The sequence below is a fragment of the Ilyonectria robusta genome (genome assembly GCF_021365365.1).
Source record: "Ilyonectria robusta strain PMI_751 chromosome Unknown BGZ61scaffold_68, whole genome shotgun sequence".
Classification (NCBI taxonomy): Eukaryota; Fungi; Ascomycota; class Sordariomycetes; order Hypocreales; family Nectriaceae; genus Ilyonectria; species Ilyonectria robusta.
The window spans coordinates 30,755-47,023 of record NW_025764502.1 but is presented as its reverse complement, the minus strand read 5'-3'; the positions used below and the strand labels follow the sequence as shown (position 1 = coordinate 47,023).

The window sequence follows — 16,269 nt, the reverse complement described above, 5'->3', positions numbered from 1 at the left end:
AATAATCAATGACAGCTCGTCCGGGTCGGCCGGCCTTATTATCAGACGTATTACCCAAATAGGCAATCCCCCAGCCCCTGTACACCATATTGCTTTTGCGCACGCGGCTTTCGTGCACGCTGCTGAAGCAAGATCCGAAGCATCTCGGAGAGTGAGCTTCACCTGTACCGGATATTTTATCAGCAGATGTCATAATCATTGCCGAGCCTAGGGCTGTGTACCGCGCTATCAGCCACGTAAAGTCAGCAAGGGCGGTTGTCATTACAAGAGGAGGCCGCAGGGGGGGTTTACTAATCAAGAGCTACCATTATACAGCATCTGACTTACAATCCGCCCGAGTGATGCTGAGTTCCGGAAGCTCGCGGCGGAGATTACGTACCTGAAAATCATGTCGGAACTAGTTTCCGTCCACTAGTCCACAAGTCGGTGGCTGAATGCAGAGGGGGATATTCGGAATGATGATTATTGCTAATGGTTTGGTTTGTAACCAATGGATTTTCTATCAATTTGCATGGCTTCAGGGCTGATTATGTATATATTCCGTACATGGCCGGAATTTAAAAAACGTATGACCATAATTCAGGTGACCAATCACTGGGGGTTTCGCCCCCCCTGTGATATCTGCCCTCCAAATTCCTTTTACTAGCCGTATTGCCGCTCTATACCGCACTCAGATTCATGGGGGAGGGCAGTATCCTTCTTTTAGCTATCATCAATTATTTTAAAGCCAGCCGCGTAACGGTGGCGCACACTTAGGATTTGAGAGGCACCTATATTCAAATAGCTGCTACAGACCAGCTGGTCACTGATATTAATAAACCACTCTGAAACCGCTCTAGTTCGGAAACTGACCTACCTGCAAATGCCGCGCACGCATCCTGCCACTAATCAATGATGTGTACCTAAGCTCCGATGCGCCTCGGAAGTTAAGGACGGAATAATTACTGATCATCCGCATGCCCCTTTATTGATTAGTCAGATCCGACCACCCAATATTTTCCTATATAAGGCACCTTGCCATTCCATCGTCGTGAATGGTCGCACACATTCATCATATCTCTAGTCACCGACTCAGATATTCTCGTCTCTATGCAATCGACACTAACAACCATGGTGTCGTCAACTGCCAACCCGTTCCCTTCTTTCCCCTTGACCGGGATACAGTTCCCCACAACTCCCCTTGTGTTATCTTCTTACAAACATGCGAAGAAGTACTCGACCCCGGGAGTCTTGAATCACGTTCTGCGAAGTGCGGCCTTTTGCCTCCTCCTCCAGAAGAAGATGCCTGAATTTGCCAAGCTGGGTGATGCACTTGACGTCGAGCTTGTCGTCGTGAGCTGTCTCCTCCACGACCTCGCTTGGACTAAAACGAAGGAGCTTGTGACGAATACAAGGCGTTTCGAGGTCGACGGTGCCAACCTCGCTCGCGACTTTATTGACACAACGCTGGAGAAAGATGGCGACTGGAGCAAAAACGGCCGCCGCATGCAGTTGGCTTGGGATGCCATCGCGCTGCATACGATGGAGGCTTTTGCGCCCTGGAAAGAGCCCGAAGTCGCGCTTGTTCACTACGGCATTCATGGCGACCTCCTTGGGCCGAGCCTGCACCTCCTTGGGCTGCCAGATGACCTGCCGAACCTGAAAGGGGCCATGACGAATGAAGAGTTTAAGGAGATTTGCAACGCGTTTCCGCGCATGCATTTTGCGGAAGAGTTTAAGGAGATTTGCAACGCGTTTCCGCGCATGCATTTTGCGGAAGAGTTTAAGGAGATCTTCTGCGGCCTATGCAGGGACAGGGGACGCTACACGTTCGACAGCACTGTTGTGCACTATGGAATGGAATGGGGCTACGATGGGAGAGGCACTGGAGTTGAAGAGTTCAACAAGGTGGTAGAGGATGCCCAGCGTGCCAAGAATCTATACGGAGTGATGAGTTCGATTGATGAGCTTGCGGATGAGGCTTAGCTAAGACTTTTCAATTTATAAAAAAAATTGAAAAGAGAATTATTTGCTCTATTTGGTAGATACCAATGATCTCGTCTTAGTCGAGTCACTCGTTCAGTTAGTCGTCAATAATGTCGACGATTGTTGCGGCACGCCGTTTAATACTTCTGAGATTCTGAGGAATTTAGTATGCGCACTCGCTGCAGAGGGCGATAATGTCGTCAGATTTACTGGGCTCCTGAGCGGAGCAACCCGTCCCATTCGTCCTACATGGAATATCTCTCCCTACGCATGTGATATGACTTGTCAAGGGATTAGTATTCAATTGGGTGTAAATCTTGAATCCGGTCAATGTATTGATAGGCAATATATAGTAGCTAGAGTAGATTGAGGTAATTAAGTTGCATTGATAACCGAGGAGCCGGGTTTTTAGCGATAGCCAGTCCTAGGACCCCGCCCCAGGTCCTGACGCAGGCCACCGCCGGGCTGTAACACGAACGTCGTAACATCGCCTACTTCTGGACTTATTGAACAACCTCAGGCACATCTGCGATTTACTTCCCAGATTCCTTCTTGTAAAGCTCACAGAACTGGGCTCAAAGGTCCAGTCTTGATGTCAAACACGAACCCTCGGACCGAATCTTTCAGCTCCTTACGGAGATAAGGCGACTTCTGCACAACCTCCAAGTCATGTCTCACGCCCTCTTCCATGCTAAAGCCGCAAAACGATTATTATTATGTCATAGTGAAAGATATTGAGGGAAGGGTGTGGCTGGTAGCGAGGAGCGGAGGAGCAGGGAACGAACTTTGAAAAGATACGGATCGGAAATGCTTCCAATGCTGCAGCAGTAGCGTCAGGGAGATTCTCCTTCAGATACGCATAGACTCCATCCTTTGTCATGTGCGTGACACCACAATCAGTGTGGTGAACAACCACCAGCTCCTTGAACCGGAATTCACTGTCTAGGGTAGCAACATCGTGGATGCTGATCTCGGCTTGACCGCCTAGGTTTCGAATCGCAGCAATTTCTGTAGATCCTCAACTCAGTATCATGTGTCAAGGAAGCATGCCTGAAGGAAGAATAAGCGCGAAACTTACCGCCCCTCCTCCCTTGCATGAATTGCTGAGGGTCGCAGCGAGGGTCGGCACAGGCAACTGCAGAGATTTAATTTAAGAGGAAAGAAATTTAGAGCTAATGCGGAAGGATACGCACTGACGACGGTAGATGGCGAAGTCCATTCCAGTAACTCCGGCATGTCAGGCCAAGGCTTGTGTACGGTGGCGCATAGTTCCTATACACGGCGTGAGACATGTATCTGGGTTAAAAGTCTAGGGTTCAAAGAGTCGTACTTGTTGCGCAGGAGCAGCTCATCGACCGTCGGACGATATGCTGGCTGGTAGTTGGCGGGCTTGCGATCCATGTTGCCAAAGTTATGTTCTAATAGTTCAGGAAGAGCTTACGTCTCGCTGTCGAAGCAGAGGCGTGTCAATGGAATCTCCTGTGGTCACTGCTCTGAAATGGTTTATGTGCATGTGTGCAGAGCCCTCTCACCAGTTGAAGGGACAATGCCTTTTATATATTTGTCACTAAGAACGTGAATTACCATATATATTTACTCTTCCGCGATAGATAGCTGGCGGCACTTGTTGCTATTCTACGGCACGATCATGGTTGGCTTGAATGGATTACTGAACACCTCTCATACAAAAGTCCCGTATCGCAGTTCTTAGCTTCGTTATGTTTAACTCTGGGGGCGGTCGGAAGTTAACTGGTTTCTCTCATGACTGCTTAATATCCGCACCATCGGCGAACTAGGGCCGCCGATATTTGCCGCAGAGCCGACCTTCCGAAAGAAACAAAAAATCAAAGACGAGGTGAATAGGAAATGGACTGTAGTTACGGCGATAATTTGGGTCCCTTTTTTCGAGCTTCCTGTTCGACCCTTCTCCCATATTTGTCTCAGTCGACTAAAGAAAGGGAAAAAAAGGACGGATTACACGCCACCCGACCGCTCCACGTCTCGCGGTGGGCAGCTCCAACTCACAACCTCAACAGGCTCTCCCGCATCAGCCCTTCCCCATGCAGATTTAAGGTAAAGCCATACCCATGACTGCTAACCGTCGCAATGAGGTTAAGGGGGCCTGGGAAATTTAGTGATTAGATCAAATAGAATCCTTCCAAGCAGGGCATATGGAAGCTGTGGTGACTTACGGTATGTAATCGAATTCTCCAGGGTCGGCATGTAACCCTGGAAAAACTACTGTAATTCGCTTTACCCGTTGGCATTGTGGGGAAAGCCGCCTGCCAACCGCGGACGCATTATACTAAGTTCTGGTAATGCTCGGAGGATACCTGTCAGACGGAGGGATCCGGCCGACCGGATGACTAAGGAAGCGGGGGTCTCGGAGACCGTAGATAACGGAAATCCCTCTCTGATCAAGATGATCAATAACAGTCAATCCATCAGTCATAACGACGTTATTAAGGTCGTAATTATCATCAATTCAATCAGCCTATCTGGGCATCATTTGATCGTACATTTCCCTGTGCTAAAGGCACCCAACTCAGACCGTCAGACCCCACTTACGGAGTCACGAGATCTGACAATACCAAACTACAGTATGGCCCCACCTTGCATACTAGTCATCCACCTAGACCAGGTAGTGGGCTTCATTCTAAGACCTTCTTAGCAGATTGATTCCTCATCACTCCACAGGATCAGGAGTATATCCATGTCAGCGCCTGAAGGGTTGGGGTTGGCGGCTGTCGACTGCAGGTCGGCGGGCTGGCCGAGTTGCAGTCGGCAGCGCTTTCGATACATGCCGATGGAGTCTAAACTCCGGCCCTGCTCGGCGCCAAACTTTGTTGCTAATGCAATGGCGCCGCACTTAATCAGCAACAATTACAAAGCCGGTGTAGAAGAACGTCTCCGCCGCTATCCGTCATGACATAACTATGACGGGGCCGCCTGTGTGTGGATGAAAGGAAGCGCTGGGTCGTGTAAGCGATGGATACTAATATAATGGATGCGTTCCTCGGAATGAAAGTGGAATCATTGCAAAATTGCATGATTGTGTGCAGATGTCACAAAAATCTTTGACTATTTACATCTCGAATGATTGATTAGACGGTACCATGGCGTCGTTAAACCCAACCTCCTTTCCGTCCTTCCCTATCTCGGGGATACGTTTTCCCAACTCACACATCATATCTGCCGCGCTTGACTATGCCAAGCGGCACACCACCTCAATCACGGTGAATCACTGCCTCCGCAGTACCGCATTCGCGCTACTCCTACGCAAGAAGCTGCCGCAGTTCGCTGAGATAGCCGACGAGGTCGACACCGAGATGGTTGTCCTCAGTGGTATCCTGCATGACATGGGCTGGGCCACAACCAAGTCCCTCGTTTCCAAGGATAAGCGATTTGAGGTCGACGGGGCTAATATCGCCCGCGACTTCATAATCGCCCACTCTCAGACAGAAGAGGGCTGGGACAAGGGCGGCCGACGATTGCAAATGGTCTGGGACGCCATCGCGCTGCATGGGGTAGCGTCAATCGCGCCGTACAAGGAGCCCGAAGTTGCTCTTGTGCACTTTGGCATCATGGCCGATTTCCTTGGGCCGAATTTCCCCGGCGGCGCCGTCTCCGTAGAAGAGTACAAGGAGGTTGTCGCGGCGTTTCCACGTGTCGGGTTCACCGATGCACTGGTTCAGACCATGTGTGGATTATGCAGGGACAAGCCGGAGACCACCTTCGACAACGATGTCAAGGAGTTTGGACTTGCTTTTGGGTTCGATGGCAAGGGTACGGGGAAAGAAGACTTCCGTAGGAAGTTGGAGGGGATTCATCTCGCAGAGAGGTTCGCGGGTGCGCTGGCTGCATGCGACGAGATTCAGTAGGCAATCGGTTAGTTTCCTAGTGGAGTGGCTAAGAATTGTTCGGCTTTTGCAAGAAGAGTAGACCATGACATTTGCTCTGACGTTTATTTCTCGCTGTCCTGTGATTACACGTGTGTAAGATGGAACCCAAGCGTTTTTGTCTGCCCACACCCGGCCAGTATGACTTCGCGAAGCACCGGCGCTCGCCAAACTCAGATCCCGACCGCAACTACGCTCGACACGCCCCGTAGGCGAACTTTAGCTGTCGAGCTAGAGCTTGACAGCGAAACAGAGTATTTACCATTATGATGTGTTCTGTGCTGAGGTTTGGTGAATTTGAGCAGGTAGGTGGCTGTGGATTATTGTTAAACATTAGGGTGAAAAAATTGTGTGTTCTGTCTTCCCCCTCTGTCTTGAGGTTTCAGGGCAAGCTTTATATATCCTTTCTCTTCGGTATAGAATCAGTTAGAAGCTGATTGCTAAGCCTCGTGGCAATAGGTGGCAATAGGTGGCAACTTTCGCTCTGACGTATCTGGCAATTATCAACGTAGGTATTCGGCTTTCCCTAAGAATAGAGATCAGGTGGCGAAGGATGCTTTGTAATAGTCTCTCAACTTACTAGTTAGATTAAAAATATGAGATCAACCCCATTCCCTAAATGTGAGACTTTTTTGAATGTAGTACGGAGAGGCGTTGAGAGGGTAAGAACAGCTTGAAAATTTGGTCAACTATGGAAGCATTGGGTTTGAAAAATGCTAAAAATTGTGAGAGAAAATAAATGGGGTTTTTGGCTATTGTGTCAGCAACTCGCCGTTGAAGGAGCGGACAGCAATTAGGATAGACCAGGTAAGACAAAGTGTGGACGGGAAATCTAATGTGCCGGGACCACGGGGGGTTAGGACAGTGACGTTTAGAGTGTGCCGGGACAGGGAGAACGTGGAATGTGATGGGGCAATGTAACGCGGCGTGCCCTGGGGCTGGGAAATCAAGAGGAATACAATGGAGGAATGATCATTGCATACAGCACCTGCACACACTGTCAACCAAGCAGTGGCTGACGACACCAATTGAAATCTGGCCGTCTCCTACCCTCGGGAGATCGGTTGGCTATATCTATACCGTGATCCTGGGTTGGTCCCCTCGGCTATGTGGCTGCTTTAAGTTCTCGCATCTATTGATTTCCGTGCCCCTCTTCCCCGAGGTAGATGTCTCGTATCTTGACTCGTACAACTTTTACCATTGCTCCAGACCTTCCTTTTGGTCTGACCAGAGCCCACAGCTGTTCAATTGTTCCATACCTCTGTTACTAGATCCGGGGTTGTGGTTCGATTGAGACAGTTCAGTGGTTTGTGTGTTACAGGCAAGAAATGATCCAGAATTGTTATAACTTGCTAGAGGTATCGGCTATTATCGCGTGTAGAAGGCTAGAATGGCTGCACTTCCTACCCATAAACGGAGGAAACTCCGTCTCATAATTTACTACAGTAACTGAAACCAGTACTAAAACAATTCTCCTTTAAATTGACATATTGATTAGCTACTTCTAGTTCATTATAAACCATAATAACTAAGCAAGTTTAATTTCCTCGGCCTTTCCAGTCTCGATGTTATAGAGGAAACCCCGGGCTGTATTCCTAAGCTCGTCCCTGATAACCTTATTGGCACGAAGCCACTCAAGATCACCTCTAACACTGCCCGCCATGCTGTACCCAAGCATTAGCAAACTTCCTCACCGTAATAGATTTAATACTTACTCCGTATTCGCACCCCAGTTAATTTGGTCAATTTCATCCCAATGACTCTGATCTACTCGCGCTTTGACGGCGTCGCGCATCCAATCGTTCGTAAACATCAGCGAGCCACAATCGGTGTGATGAACGACGATGAGTTCATCGACTACGAACTTCGTGTCTAGGAGGAGAATATCCCGTACCGCGAAGCGAATATTGCCACCGGCATTACGCGAGACCATAACCACTGGTTCCTGATTAGTCTCCTTGCGGCCGACTCTCTTTTCTTTACTTACTTTCACCATTCGACACTCCGAGGTCCAAGCCGATGAACTGGTCAATGCTACACCGAGGATCCACACAGGCCACTACCGGTGTTGAAGTTGGTGAGCGAGTCTCCAGACAAAGCGGAAAACAGACCAACGGGGTTACATACCGACGATGGTAAGGCGAGGCTTGGATGCCTTGTTCATGTCGGCGATAGTCGGGAACGGTTCGAACTCCTGGGGTCTATTCTTATCGCGTTAGGCACTTTTCGTTTGTAAATGGAACATTGCGATAACAGACTCGTGGGCCGCAATAAGATCAGCAACAGTCTCGGCCATTTTGTCTTCCTTGAAAACGATGCGGTGATATATCGGTTCAATGAGCCTTAGTTTATTGGCGCGTGGCGATTGACTAAGCAATTCTTAACAGGATTTGGAGGTTGGTGATGATGCAAATCGCCAATATAAACAGGAGATTTGAGTTCTATTATATAGGTTGTTCCGAGTGAAGGATGGTTACACCAATAACCAAGCTGAGGATCGCCAGAGGCTCCTCCATTCTTTCGTAATTAGCATTACGCAAGTGCCATAGCTATCACAAGGGGAGCCTACAAGGGCTTTCACTAATCGGGAGTGCTATTGCACTGTATCGGACTTTACAATCCACCCGAGTCATCCGAGACTCCTCTGTTCTTTAGTAATCAGTATTATAGAAGTGCCATAGCTATCATAAGGCGATGCTGCAAGGGCTACTAATCCGTCGCTGATTCCATAGCGTCACGGCCGTGGAACTTAAGCGCCGAAGGTGATCGGAGACTATCTCTTTCTATACCTGGCCAGTGAAGTTGATGGATCGGCTTGCGTCGGGAGAACGTGGTATTTTGACCGAATAGGACTCGGATATAAGGTACACGGCGTCGGTGAAGTTGGGGATGCCGGCGTTGAACGATATACTCTCCAAAGTGCAGGAAGACATAAGCGCTAGTGGCAGGGCGGTTTGGGAATTGGTGCAGGCTGACTGCGTTAGCTGAGAAAGAGCGTGAGAAGAAGTGGGGAAATTGATGGGACCAGCGGGTCAATTCGCCAGGGATCAGACGCCAGAAGTTCAATGTGAGCAATCTTATTGATTAGATTTGATGAGGAATCATCATATCAGCTGATGGAGTCTATAGTCCGAACTCGCTCGGGTGTAAACTTTATTGCTTAAGTAATTATACTGTAAACGATTGGTGTGGCTCGTTACCTTTACAAAGCTGGTGGGCGGAATGTCTGCCGCCGGTCGTTATGACATAATTCCATCCGAGCCAGCGGTGGAGGGATGTATAGGGCATAGTAAGCAAGTCATACATGTACCGACTACTCGTGCTCACCCACACTCAGACGTTCTTAAAAAAAAAATTAATGTCAAGGCGATCAGTATTCATCCTATACTCGAATCAATTTTTCATCCCCTGAGCTATAACAACTATGGCCAACCACGCGGCAAAGCGTCTTTCTCGTGTCCGTCTGTCCACGCCTTTTGGAATCACCCACATCGGCACGGCGACAGCCATTTTCCATCTCCCAGCCTTAGGCATTAACCTGCTTACAGATCCTGTATTCTCTCCCGCTGGCACGGAGTGAGATACTGGTGTCGGTATCCTGAGGAATACGGAGCAGGCTGTACTAAGTCCTGCGCAGTTGCCTCCTATCGAGGTGGTTCTTCTCAGCCATGAAGACCACGCCGACAATCTCGATGAGCCGGGCCGTCTGCTCCTCGATGGCCGTAAGGTTCTGACTACCATTGACGGCGCAAATAAACTGGCTCCGCGCCCGGGAGTACGCGGTCTCCGTCCTTGGGAGAAAGTAGGACTCGACATTGGTGGCAAGAAGCTTGAGGTAGTTGGCACCCCTTGCCAGCACCTGCCTGGAGGCGAGTGTACCGGGTTCATTATCCTGGCCGATGAATTTGGCCTAACAGATGGACGGCCGAACGCCATCTACTTCTCGGGCGACACGGTATATCTGGAGGAACTGGCCCAGATGAAGGAAAAATATCATATCTCTGTCGCAGTATTGAACATTGGCAAAGTCATGATTCCGCCCCCAGGCTCTGCCACACCGATCCAGATCACTATGGATGGAAAACAAGCAGCAAAGCTATTTCGAGATATTGACGCAGACGTCTTGGTCCCTATGCATTACGAGTCGTGGACGCACTTTACCGAGAATGGACCTGCTCTCAGGCATGCCTTTGAGGCGGAAGGCGTCATGGACAGAGTTTGTTGGCTGACGCCTGGTGTGTTGCAAGAGATTGTGTGAAGACGACGGTGACGGAAGGGTCGATGGATTGGTCATGCAATTCGGTCCATGACTGTGCCGGCAACGGCAAGTTATTAGTAGGGGCAGATTCAGTTACATGCCATGGGGGATTTTAACTGCATTGAAGCTATTGATTTCTAACAAAATGAATGACTGAAGTTGGTTTGTTTTTATCCTTCCTTAGAGATAGTCCTGTTCATCAACTGTGGCGAGGTTCTCCTAATGATCTGTTGCATCGAAGTTTGATCCCGTGGGTCACACCGCCCGCGTGCCAGAGCCGCCTTAGTGATACGATGTGACATTACTCATGGGCGTTGGAACACCTCAGGTCACTCTATCAGCGTCAACTTCCGTCGGTCATCCTGGCTGATAGATGCCTGGCGGCGATGAATGCTGCTGCGATCTCGTCCTCTTCCTCTGAAGCACTACTTTGCCCCTGGTGTGAAAGGCCTCTAGTGAGTTGATTCAACTAACTAGTCCCTATGCTGTTTACTTTCAAGATGAAGAAAGGAAAGAATCTAAATACAAACTGGGTGCGTGAAGACGCGTTATATCTTCTTTAATATAGAAGATTCGAGAATCAACTCGATGGCGCTGTGGAGAAGAATTCGGGCTTGGCGGCAGAGCCGCCAGCCAAGTGGGCCTGACCCGTTACACCTGGCATGTTACTAAGGCAGTCCTTTAGCACTACCCGCCGCTCTTTATACCAGTGACGCGGTCACAGGTTGGTACGCCACCTCTCCCTTGGGGGTGGGGGCGTTAGGCATGCTCAATCAACCCACCAGGTAAACACCAGTCAACTTGTTGGGGTAATTTCGTCAATAACGTCAGCATGGTTTCAACCACAGTCAACGAGTCTGCCAAACGTAATCTTCCATAAGTTCTAAATCGTCGTTCTATAGAGGGTCACCTCGGCCATCCTTTATCCGGCACAACTTCTTTTCTGTCTCGTAACAGTGAAGTAATGGCCTTGCGGATTCCGGCGAAATATCTCAAGATGGAAGTCAAAGGCTTCCCTGAAAGTGTAGCCAAGTTCAGAGCTAGAACCAAACAAGCACAAAGAAGGCTAGGCCATCCTACACTCTGGCGTTTCCGAGTCCAGCTGACTGTCCAGTCAGACCACGTAGGAAACATGAAGCGAATGGTTTGGTAGGCCATCGAGTACCTAGATTGCAAAGCAGTCAGAGATGTGCACGCAGCTACTTGTTAGGTTTACTTACGGGTATGACATGGAATTGCGGCTATTAGAAGCCACATACCAGTTGGAGCAGCCACCGCTGTTCCATACCATCTTTCCCAAGTCTAACTGTACTTCTTCATTGTAGTTGACGACGGCAGACCGTTTTACCTCTACTGTCTTGGCTTCTCCAGCAAGAACAGGACGCATCAGCCTGATGGCATGATCTACTTGGTTTTCGAGGCCAAGCACGACGCTGCTGTGCCCTGTGAAACTGTTGGGGCCAAAGAGAGGAAATAGATTAGGGAACCCGTCAAGAGCTGTGCCACGATACAATTGTGGGCCTCCTCGCTCCTCGAACTCCCCTTCCAAGGTCGTCCCCTTGCTTCCCACGACCTCAAGAGGATGGAACCATTGGCTGACGGCAAAACCGTTTGTGAGCACGATGATGTCGGCGGGAACCCTGCGAGCTTTAAGGCTCTTCTCTGTCGGATGGGTCTTTGGACCTGGACGTAGAGTTATGCTATTCTCATCAACACTTTCCATCGCCAGAGTTGTAAGCTCAATTCGCGAGTCGTGTAAATAAGGGAACCATGTAGTATTGTAGATACGCTGCTTGCATCCTATGGAGTACTTTGGCGTCAATATGTTATGGTACTGTTCAACCCTGATTAGCGAGGCTCTGGCAACCAAGCTGAACCGCTTACTTTACTCGGAACCGTTTTTCTTATGTGCTGAAGTAGCTTTTGTTCAAGATGGTGTCTTTTCCGCTTGCTAGAATGACTGGCACCGAAGAGCTGAAAATCAAGCTCAGTGACCAAGGCAACCACGGCTCTAAATGCCTGTATGTAGGCTGGTATGTACGAGCATAGCAATGGACTCCATTTTTCGTAGAAGTGATTACCCAGAGGAGGCGTGGCATGGGGTAGCACCCATGGAGGCTCTCTCATGAGCTGCGTGACGTGGCTGGCCCCGTAGTCGCTGTTAAGTAACCGCGGAACCAACTGAGCAGCGCTGCACCCAGTTCCCACGACCACAACATTCTTCCCGCGAAAGTCAGTGTTTGAATCCCATCTTGCCGAGTGGATGACCTTTTCTTGGAATTTATCCTTGCCGACGACGTTGGCGGGCTATGGAGCGGGCTCAACAAGGCCCCCGATAGCGCTGATAAGGAGCCTGCAGGTCCACGTCGTCTCGTTCAAGAAGACTGATGAAGGACCTTTGGTTTCTAGAATCCGTTTTTGTTCCGCACTGGAGAGGTCCCCGAGGCCTGGCAACAACTGGCGAGTTGTAACCTCCCACAGGCTGATTTTGGTGTTCCACTTGCATGAGCACACTTCTGTATCCAAGTACAGCTTGTCCCCCAGTTCGAAGTCGTGGACTACCTTTTCAAGGTACTGACAAATCTCCTTGCCTGGTGCATAGAACGTTGACCAATCCGGCTTTTGGGAGAAGGAGAAGGAATAGAACGGCGAAGGACTGGTGGCATCGTAAGTAGGGCCCTTCAACCTCTATGTAGTGGCTGGGGAGACAAGACTCACATGTCACAGGCTATGCCTGGGTAGGTATTGATCCACCACGTGCCTCCTATGCCCGATTGACGTTCCAGCAGACAGAAGTCGGTGCATCCTAGCTTTCTCTTCAATTGGCAGGCCATAGCAATACCTCCAAACCCCCCTCCAATGATAATGACGGCCTTGTGACGCTGGCCAAGGCCCTCTTCTCCTTGACCTTGCATGACTAGATGTTGTCAGTTAGGCCGATCTGAAGTGGTTTCGTGGGTATATCAGTGGCTGTTCTTGAAACCTTCTGTGGACGAAAAAACGGGAGGGTCCCCCTCCTTAAGTACTCATTCCGTTTCGTGCTTACGCACGAGTGTCGGGATCCTGCGGACCGTCCACTTTCGGGCTGGTCGCACTTCGTTCCACCCTTAGTGGATAACAATGTCTGGGTGTGTAGCAAATCCCGCTGGCTTTCGGCTTACACGAATGGCACTTGACATTTACGGCATCCCGCCAACGGAGGCGGATAACGAGCGGTTGCATAGTAGGACGGGTGACATGATGGCCAAGAAGAGGAACCGATTATCAACAGCTACGATTAGAGCTATTGAGTGTCTCCGACGGAAGGACGAGGAGGAGATAGTTATCTGGAGATCACGATAGATGCTTAATACCAATCACCAGTTGAGTTTTATCTAAGAACCACGAAGTTTAGCAGACTGATACAACTCGACGTCAAGTCCACAGAGACAAAGGCGCAGAATTGTAAATTATAAGGCAACCACCTCCTAGCCTAGTCGGATCGTGTGACTCTAGTCTAAATGACGACAAAGGGAATGAAGGAATCTAAACACTACAGTACAATGCAGCCTATCTGTCATTGTTCCTAATTGGGAACCACTCCTCAACAGCCTTTCAATCACTCCTCAACGGCCTTCCAACCACTTCTCCAGTCCGCCCGTGACACCGCGCGTGAACAAAATCATGGACGCGACGAACAGAACCTACGCAGCAACAGCTTCCAGGTCGAGCTTCTCCCACGGCATAAGAAGACCGCCGACAAACAAGACAGCGCCACCAGCCGTGACAGCCCCAAAAATGCGTCGTATTGTGTCAGCCACACTCGAAACCGCAAGTGCGACCACAACCGGATCGGCAGAGGAGAAAATAGGGGATACAGTCCCCGACAAAGCCGACCGAATATAGTCGTCGGGGAAACCGTAGCCTGCAAAGGCCGACTTGAGCGAATTAAAGCCGAGATTCTGGAAGAGTGACCCGGCAATGGTGAGCGAGATGGCGACAGTACCAATCTGCGCCACATTGATGAAGCCGATGGCATTAGCCCGGTCTCTCTCATGAACCTTGCTGGCAGCGACGGCATACGCGGTCTGGAAAGGAAGACCGGTCCCGGCAGCGAGCAACACCTCGAAACCATATATCTTCCCCGTGCTCGTCCCGACATCGACAGTGAACATGAGAGCGCCACCGGCAATAACCAAAGCCCCACCAACAACGTAGAAGATACTATAGCGTCCAGTTAAGGGGAGAGAAGCTCCCGCGACCATGACGGAGAGTATAAAGACGATGACGAGGGGCAGGAGGCGGACGGCGGCCTGGAGCGCCGTATCACCCCTGGTGAACTGGAAGAACAGGGGGATATAGTATAGGGCGATTCCGTTGGCGGCCGCGGCACCTGCTGTCGTAACATAGAGCAGGACAAGGGACGGGGGCCCAAGAAAATGCAAGGGGAAGATGCGTCGGTCCGGCGTCGTCAAGATACTGAAGTACTGCTGTAAGACGTAGGTAACGAGGCAAACTCCCCACACAACCCACAGCGCAATTGCGGACCCAGAGTTCCACGGGAACGTCGAACCACTGAAAGTGACGACGATTATAAACAGAACAAAAACCGCCCCATTAAGAACCGCGCCAATGCAGTCGATTTCCTGCAACTTTTCGACCTGTGAAATGTCCTTTCTGGGATTGAACGACGGAAAGACGAAGAAGTAAACAGGAGCGAATAGGGCCGCGAGAGGAAGGTTTATGTAAAACGCCTAACAGCAACTCTTAGCTCTGGTCCAAAAAAAAAGTATTTAATAATAATAATAATACGACGTCCACTTAAGTGCTTGATTACTTACCCATCGCCATGTCGCCGCGCTGACCGAAAACGCGCCGCCAATTACAGGCCCAAGGATTGCCCCAACTCCCCAGGAGAGCCCTATGAGAGCGTTGTACAGAGGGATTTCTTTCTTGGTCGCAAAGATAGATATGTATGTCAGGGCTCTAGGTGCACGTCAGACAAATACATTGGATGCCGAATCTCCGCCCTCTTCTCTAGCACGGACTTACCCCAAGTACATTCCTGATCCACCTATTCCAGCGATCACTCGACCGACGACCAACGCATCCGACGTCGGAGCCGCGCCGCATACAGCACTGCCGACTTCGAAAATTGCGATTGAGGAGAGCATCAAGGCTTTAACGTTAAACAGACCGAAGGCACGACCCTAGAGATGGATAACGGCCACCGAAGCCATTGGGAAGCCCACCCCAACCCACGCCGGATTCTCAATGTCCCCGAGAGTCTCGTAGACCGAAGCTTGAACGTCAGCGGCGATCGTCATGCCCAGACCTGATACCGCCTTCTCAGTTTGCGACTCGGACGCGCGAACAAATAAGGGGGAGGGCGGGGGGGCAAAGCACTTGCCGTATAATAGGGCTCCGAAGAATATGCCCAGTAGAGTCACGATCCATCTCCAAGCAGGCATGCCCATTCGAGGGTTTGCTACAGTGACGTTGTCATCCACCCGCTCCCTTCTTCCGCACTGCTAATGCCAACATCGCCTTCTAGCTTGCCCGACACCTTGAAACAAGGACCGCGAGTCTCAACTAGTCGGGAATCTTGATCGAAAACTGGATCAGGTCGGGGGAGCGGCACCGAAAATCGTTTTTAGAAAGGTGGTCTAGGGTCGTCGGCAGATCTTGTGCCCGAGATGACAAATTTCAGTCAAATAATAGGCCATATACGAATTTCCGGCCGCCCTCGGGTAGATTGTGGTCGTTCCTGGTCGTGTGGCGGCGCTCCTGATTAGTAAACGCTTCCGCATATTTGCGTAGTAATTATTAGTTGCTAGAGGAGCCTCCGACGACTCTCGGCACTTAATTTGTAAACCCCCCTGCACCGATGACAGATCGTAAGACTCAATCTCCGATTGCCTTCGGCGCTTAACTTGCATTAGACGCTTCATACTACTTGGACTTTTTGAGATTGAAGATAGAATGAGATTTTAGATTTTACAGTAGTGACACCTCCTGCCTTCTATATGTAGCTAGGCTGGCTGAAAAGAGCGTTCTGTGCACATATTGGTTGATATTAGTGCGAATTGGTAGTTCAGAAGTGGTAGTTTGGGATCTCTGTTACGGACACACCCCAAATTTCAGATCACGCCATTGATCACCCCATAC

General features: G+C 50.0%; 7 protein-coding genes across 7 annotated transcripts; 3 read left to right on the top strand and 4 right to left on the bottom strand.

Annotated features, from left to right (window-relative positions):
• Window positions 1-1,050: 1,050 nt before the first annotated feature.
• BGZ61DRAFT_405674 (uncharacterized protein) lies at window positions 1,051-2,094 on the top strand. Its single transcript, XM_046243140.1, has 2 exons — window positions 1,051-1,722; window positions 1,771-2,094. Exons 1-2 carry the CDS (start codon window positions 1,090-1,092, stop codon window positions 1,963-1,965), a joined length of 828 nt encoding a protein of 275 aa, XP_046094062.1. The 5' UTR covers window positions 1,051-1,089; the 3' UTR covers window positions 1,966-2,094.
• A 432-nt stretch (window positions 2,095-2,526) lies between these two features.
• BGZ61DRAFT_374135 (carbonic anhydrase) lies at window positions 2,527-3,101 on the bottom strand (the record flags this gene model as incomplete). Its single annotated transcript, XM_046242307.1, has 3 exons — window positions 2,527-2,656; window positions 2,751-2,973; window positions 3,044-3,101. Coding segments are annotated over 3 exons (411 nt in total), but the record flags the coding sequence as incomplete, so codon positions are not given.
• A 1,980-nt stretch (window positions 3,102-5,081) lies between these two features.
• BGZ61DRAFT_374139 (uncharacterized protein) lies at window positions 5,082-5,846 on the top strand (the record flags this gene model as incomplete). The annotated part of the gene is made up of 1 exon (XM_046242309.1): window positions 5,082-5,846. One exon carries the CDS (start codon window positions 5,082-5,084, stop codon window positions 5,844-5,846), a length of 765 nt encoding a protein of 254 aa, XP_046094060.1.
• Window positions 5,847-7,575: 1,729 nt separating this feature from the next.
• Window positions 7,576-8,230, bottom strand: BGZ61DRAFT_573695 (uncharacterized protein; the record flags this gene model as incomplete). Its single annotated transcript, XM_046256139.1, has 4 exons — window positions 8,123-8,230; window positions 7,992-8,065; window positions 7,852-7,923; window positions 7,576-7,802 (listed from the first exon to the last, which is right to left on the bottom strand). Exons 1-4 carry the CDS (start codon window positions 8,158-8,160, stop codon window positions 7,576-7,578), a joined length of 411 nt encoding a protein of 136 aa, XP_046094059.1. The 5' UTR covers window positions 8,161-8,230.
• Window positions 8,231-9,288: 1,058 nt separating this feature from the next.
• BGZ61DRAFT_573691 (beta-lactamase superfamily domain-containing protein) lies at window positions 9,289-10,140 on the top strand (the record flags this gene model as incomplete). The annotated part of the gene is made up of 2 exons (XM_046256138.1): window positions 9,289-9,321; window positions 9,502-10,140. 2 exons carry the CDS (start codon window positions 9,289-9,291, stop codon window positions 10,120-10,122), a joined length of 654 nt encoding a protein of 217 aa, XP_046094058.1. The 3' UTR covers window positions 10,123-10,140.
• Window positions 10,141-11,338: 1,198 nt separating this feature from the next.
• Window positions 11,339-13,037, bottom strand: BGZ61DRAFT_500691 (uncharacterized protein; the record flags this gene model as incomplete). The annotated part of the gene is made up of 4 exons (XM_046251601.1): window positions 11,339-11,956; window positions 12,007-12,408; window positions 12,448-12,778; window positions 12,841-13,037. 4 exons carry the CDS (start codon window positions 13,035-13,037, stop codon window positions 11,339-11,341), a joined length of 1,548 nt encoding a protein of 515 aa, XP_046094057.1.
• A 642-nt stretch (window positions 13,038-13,679) lies between these two features.
• On the bottom strand, window positions 13,680-15,578 carry BGZ61DRAFT_594841 (major facilitator superfamily domain-containing protein; the record flags this gene model as incomplete). Its single annotated transcript, XM_046256870.1, has 4 exons — window positions 13,680-14,855; window positions 14,943-15,087; window positions 15,154-15,311; window positions 15,360-15,578. 4 exons carry the CDS (start codon window positions 15,576-15,578, stop codon window positions 13,806-13,808), a joined length of 1,572 nt encoding a protein of 523 aa, XP_046094056.1. The 3' UTR covers window positions 13,680-13,805.
• Between the last annotated feature and the right edge of the window lie 691 nt (window positions 15,579-16,269).

What these genes read in the sequence shown, in the direction of transcription:
- BGZ61DRAFT_405674 (XM_046243140.1), top strand. Translation starts at nt 1,090, where the DNA reads ATGCAATCGACACTAACAACCATGGTGTCGTCAACTGCCAACCCGTTC. An exon ending in TTGCGGAAGAGTTTAAGGAG is followed by an intron (nt 1,723 to 1,770) that starts ATTTGCAACGCG and finishes GAGTTTAAGGAG; the next exon opens with ATCTTCTGCGGCCTATGCAG.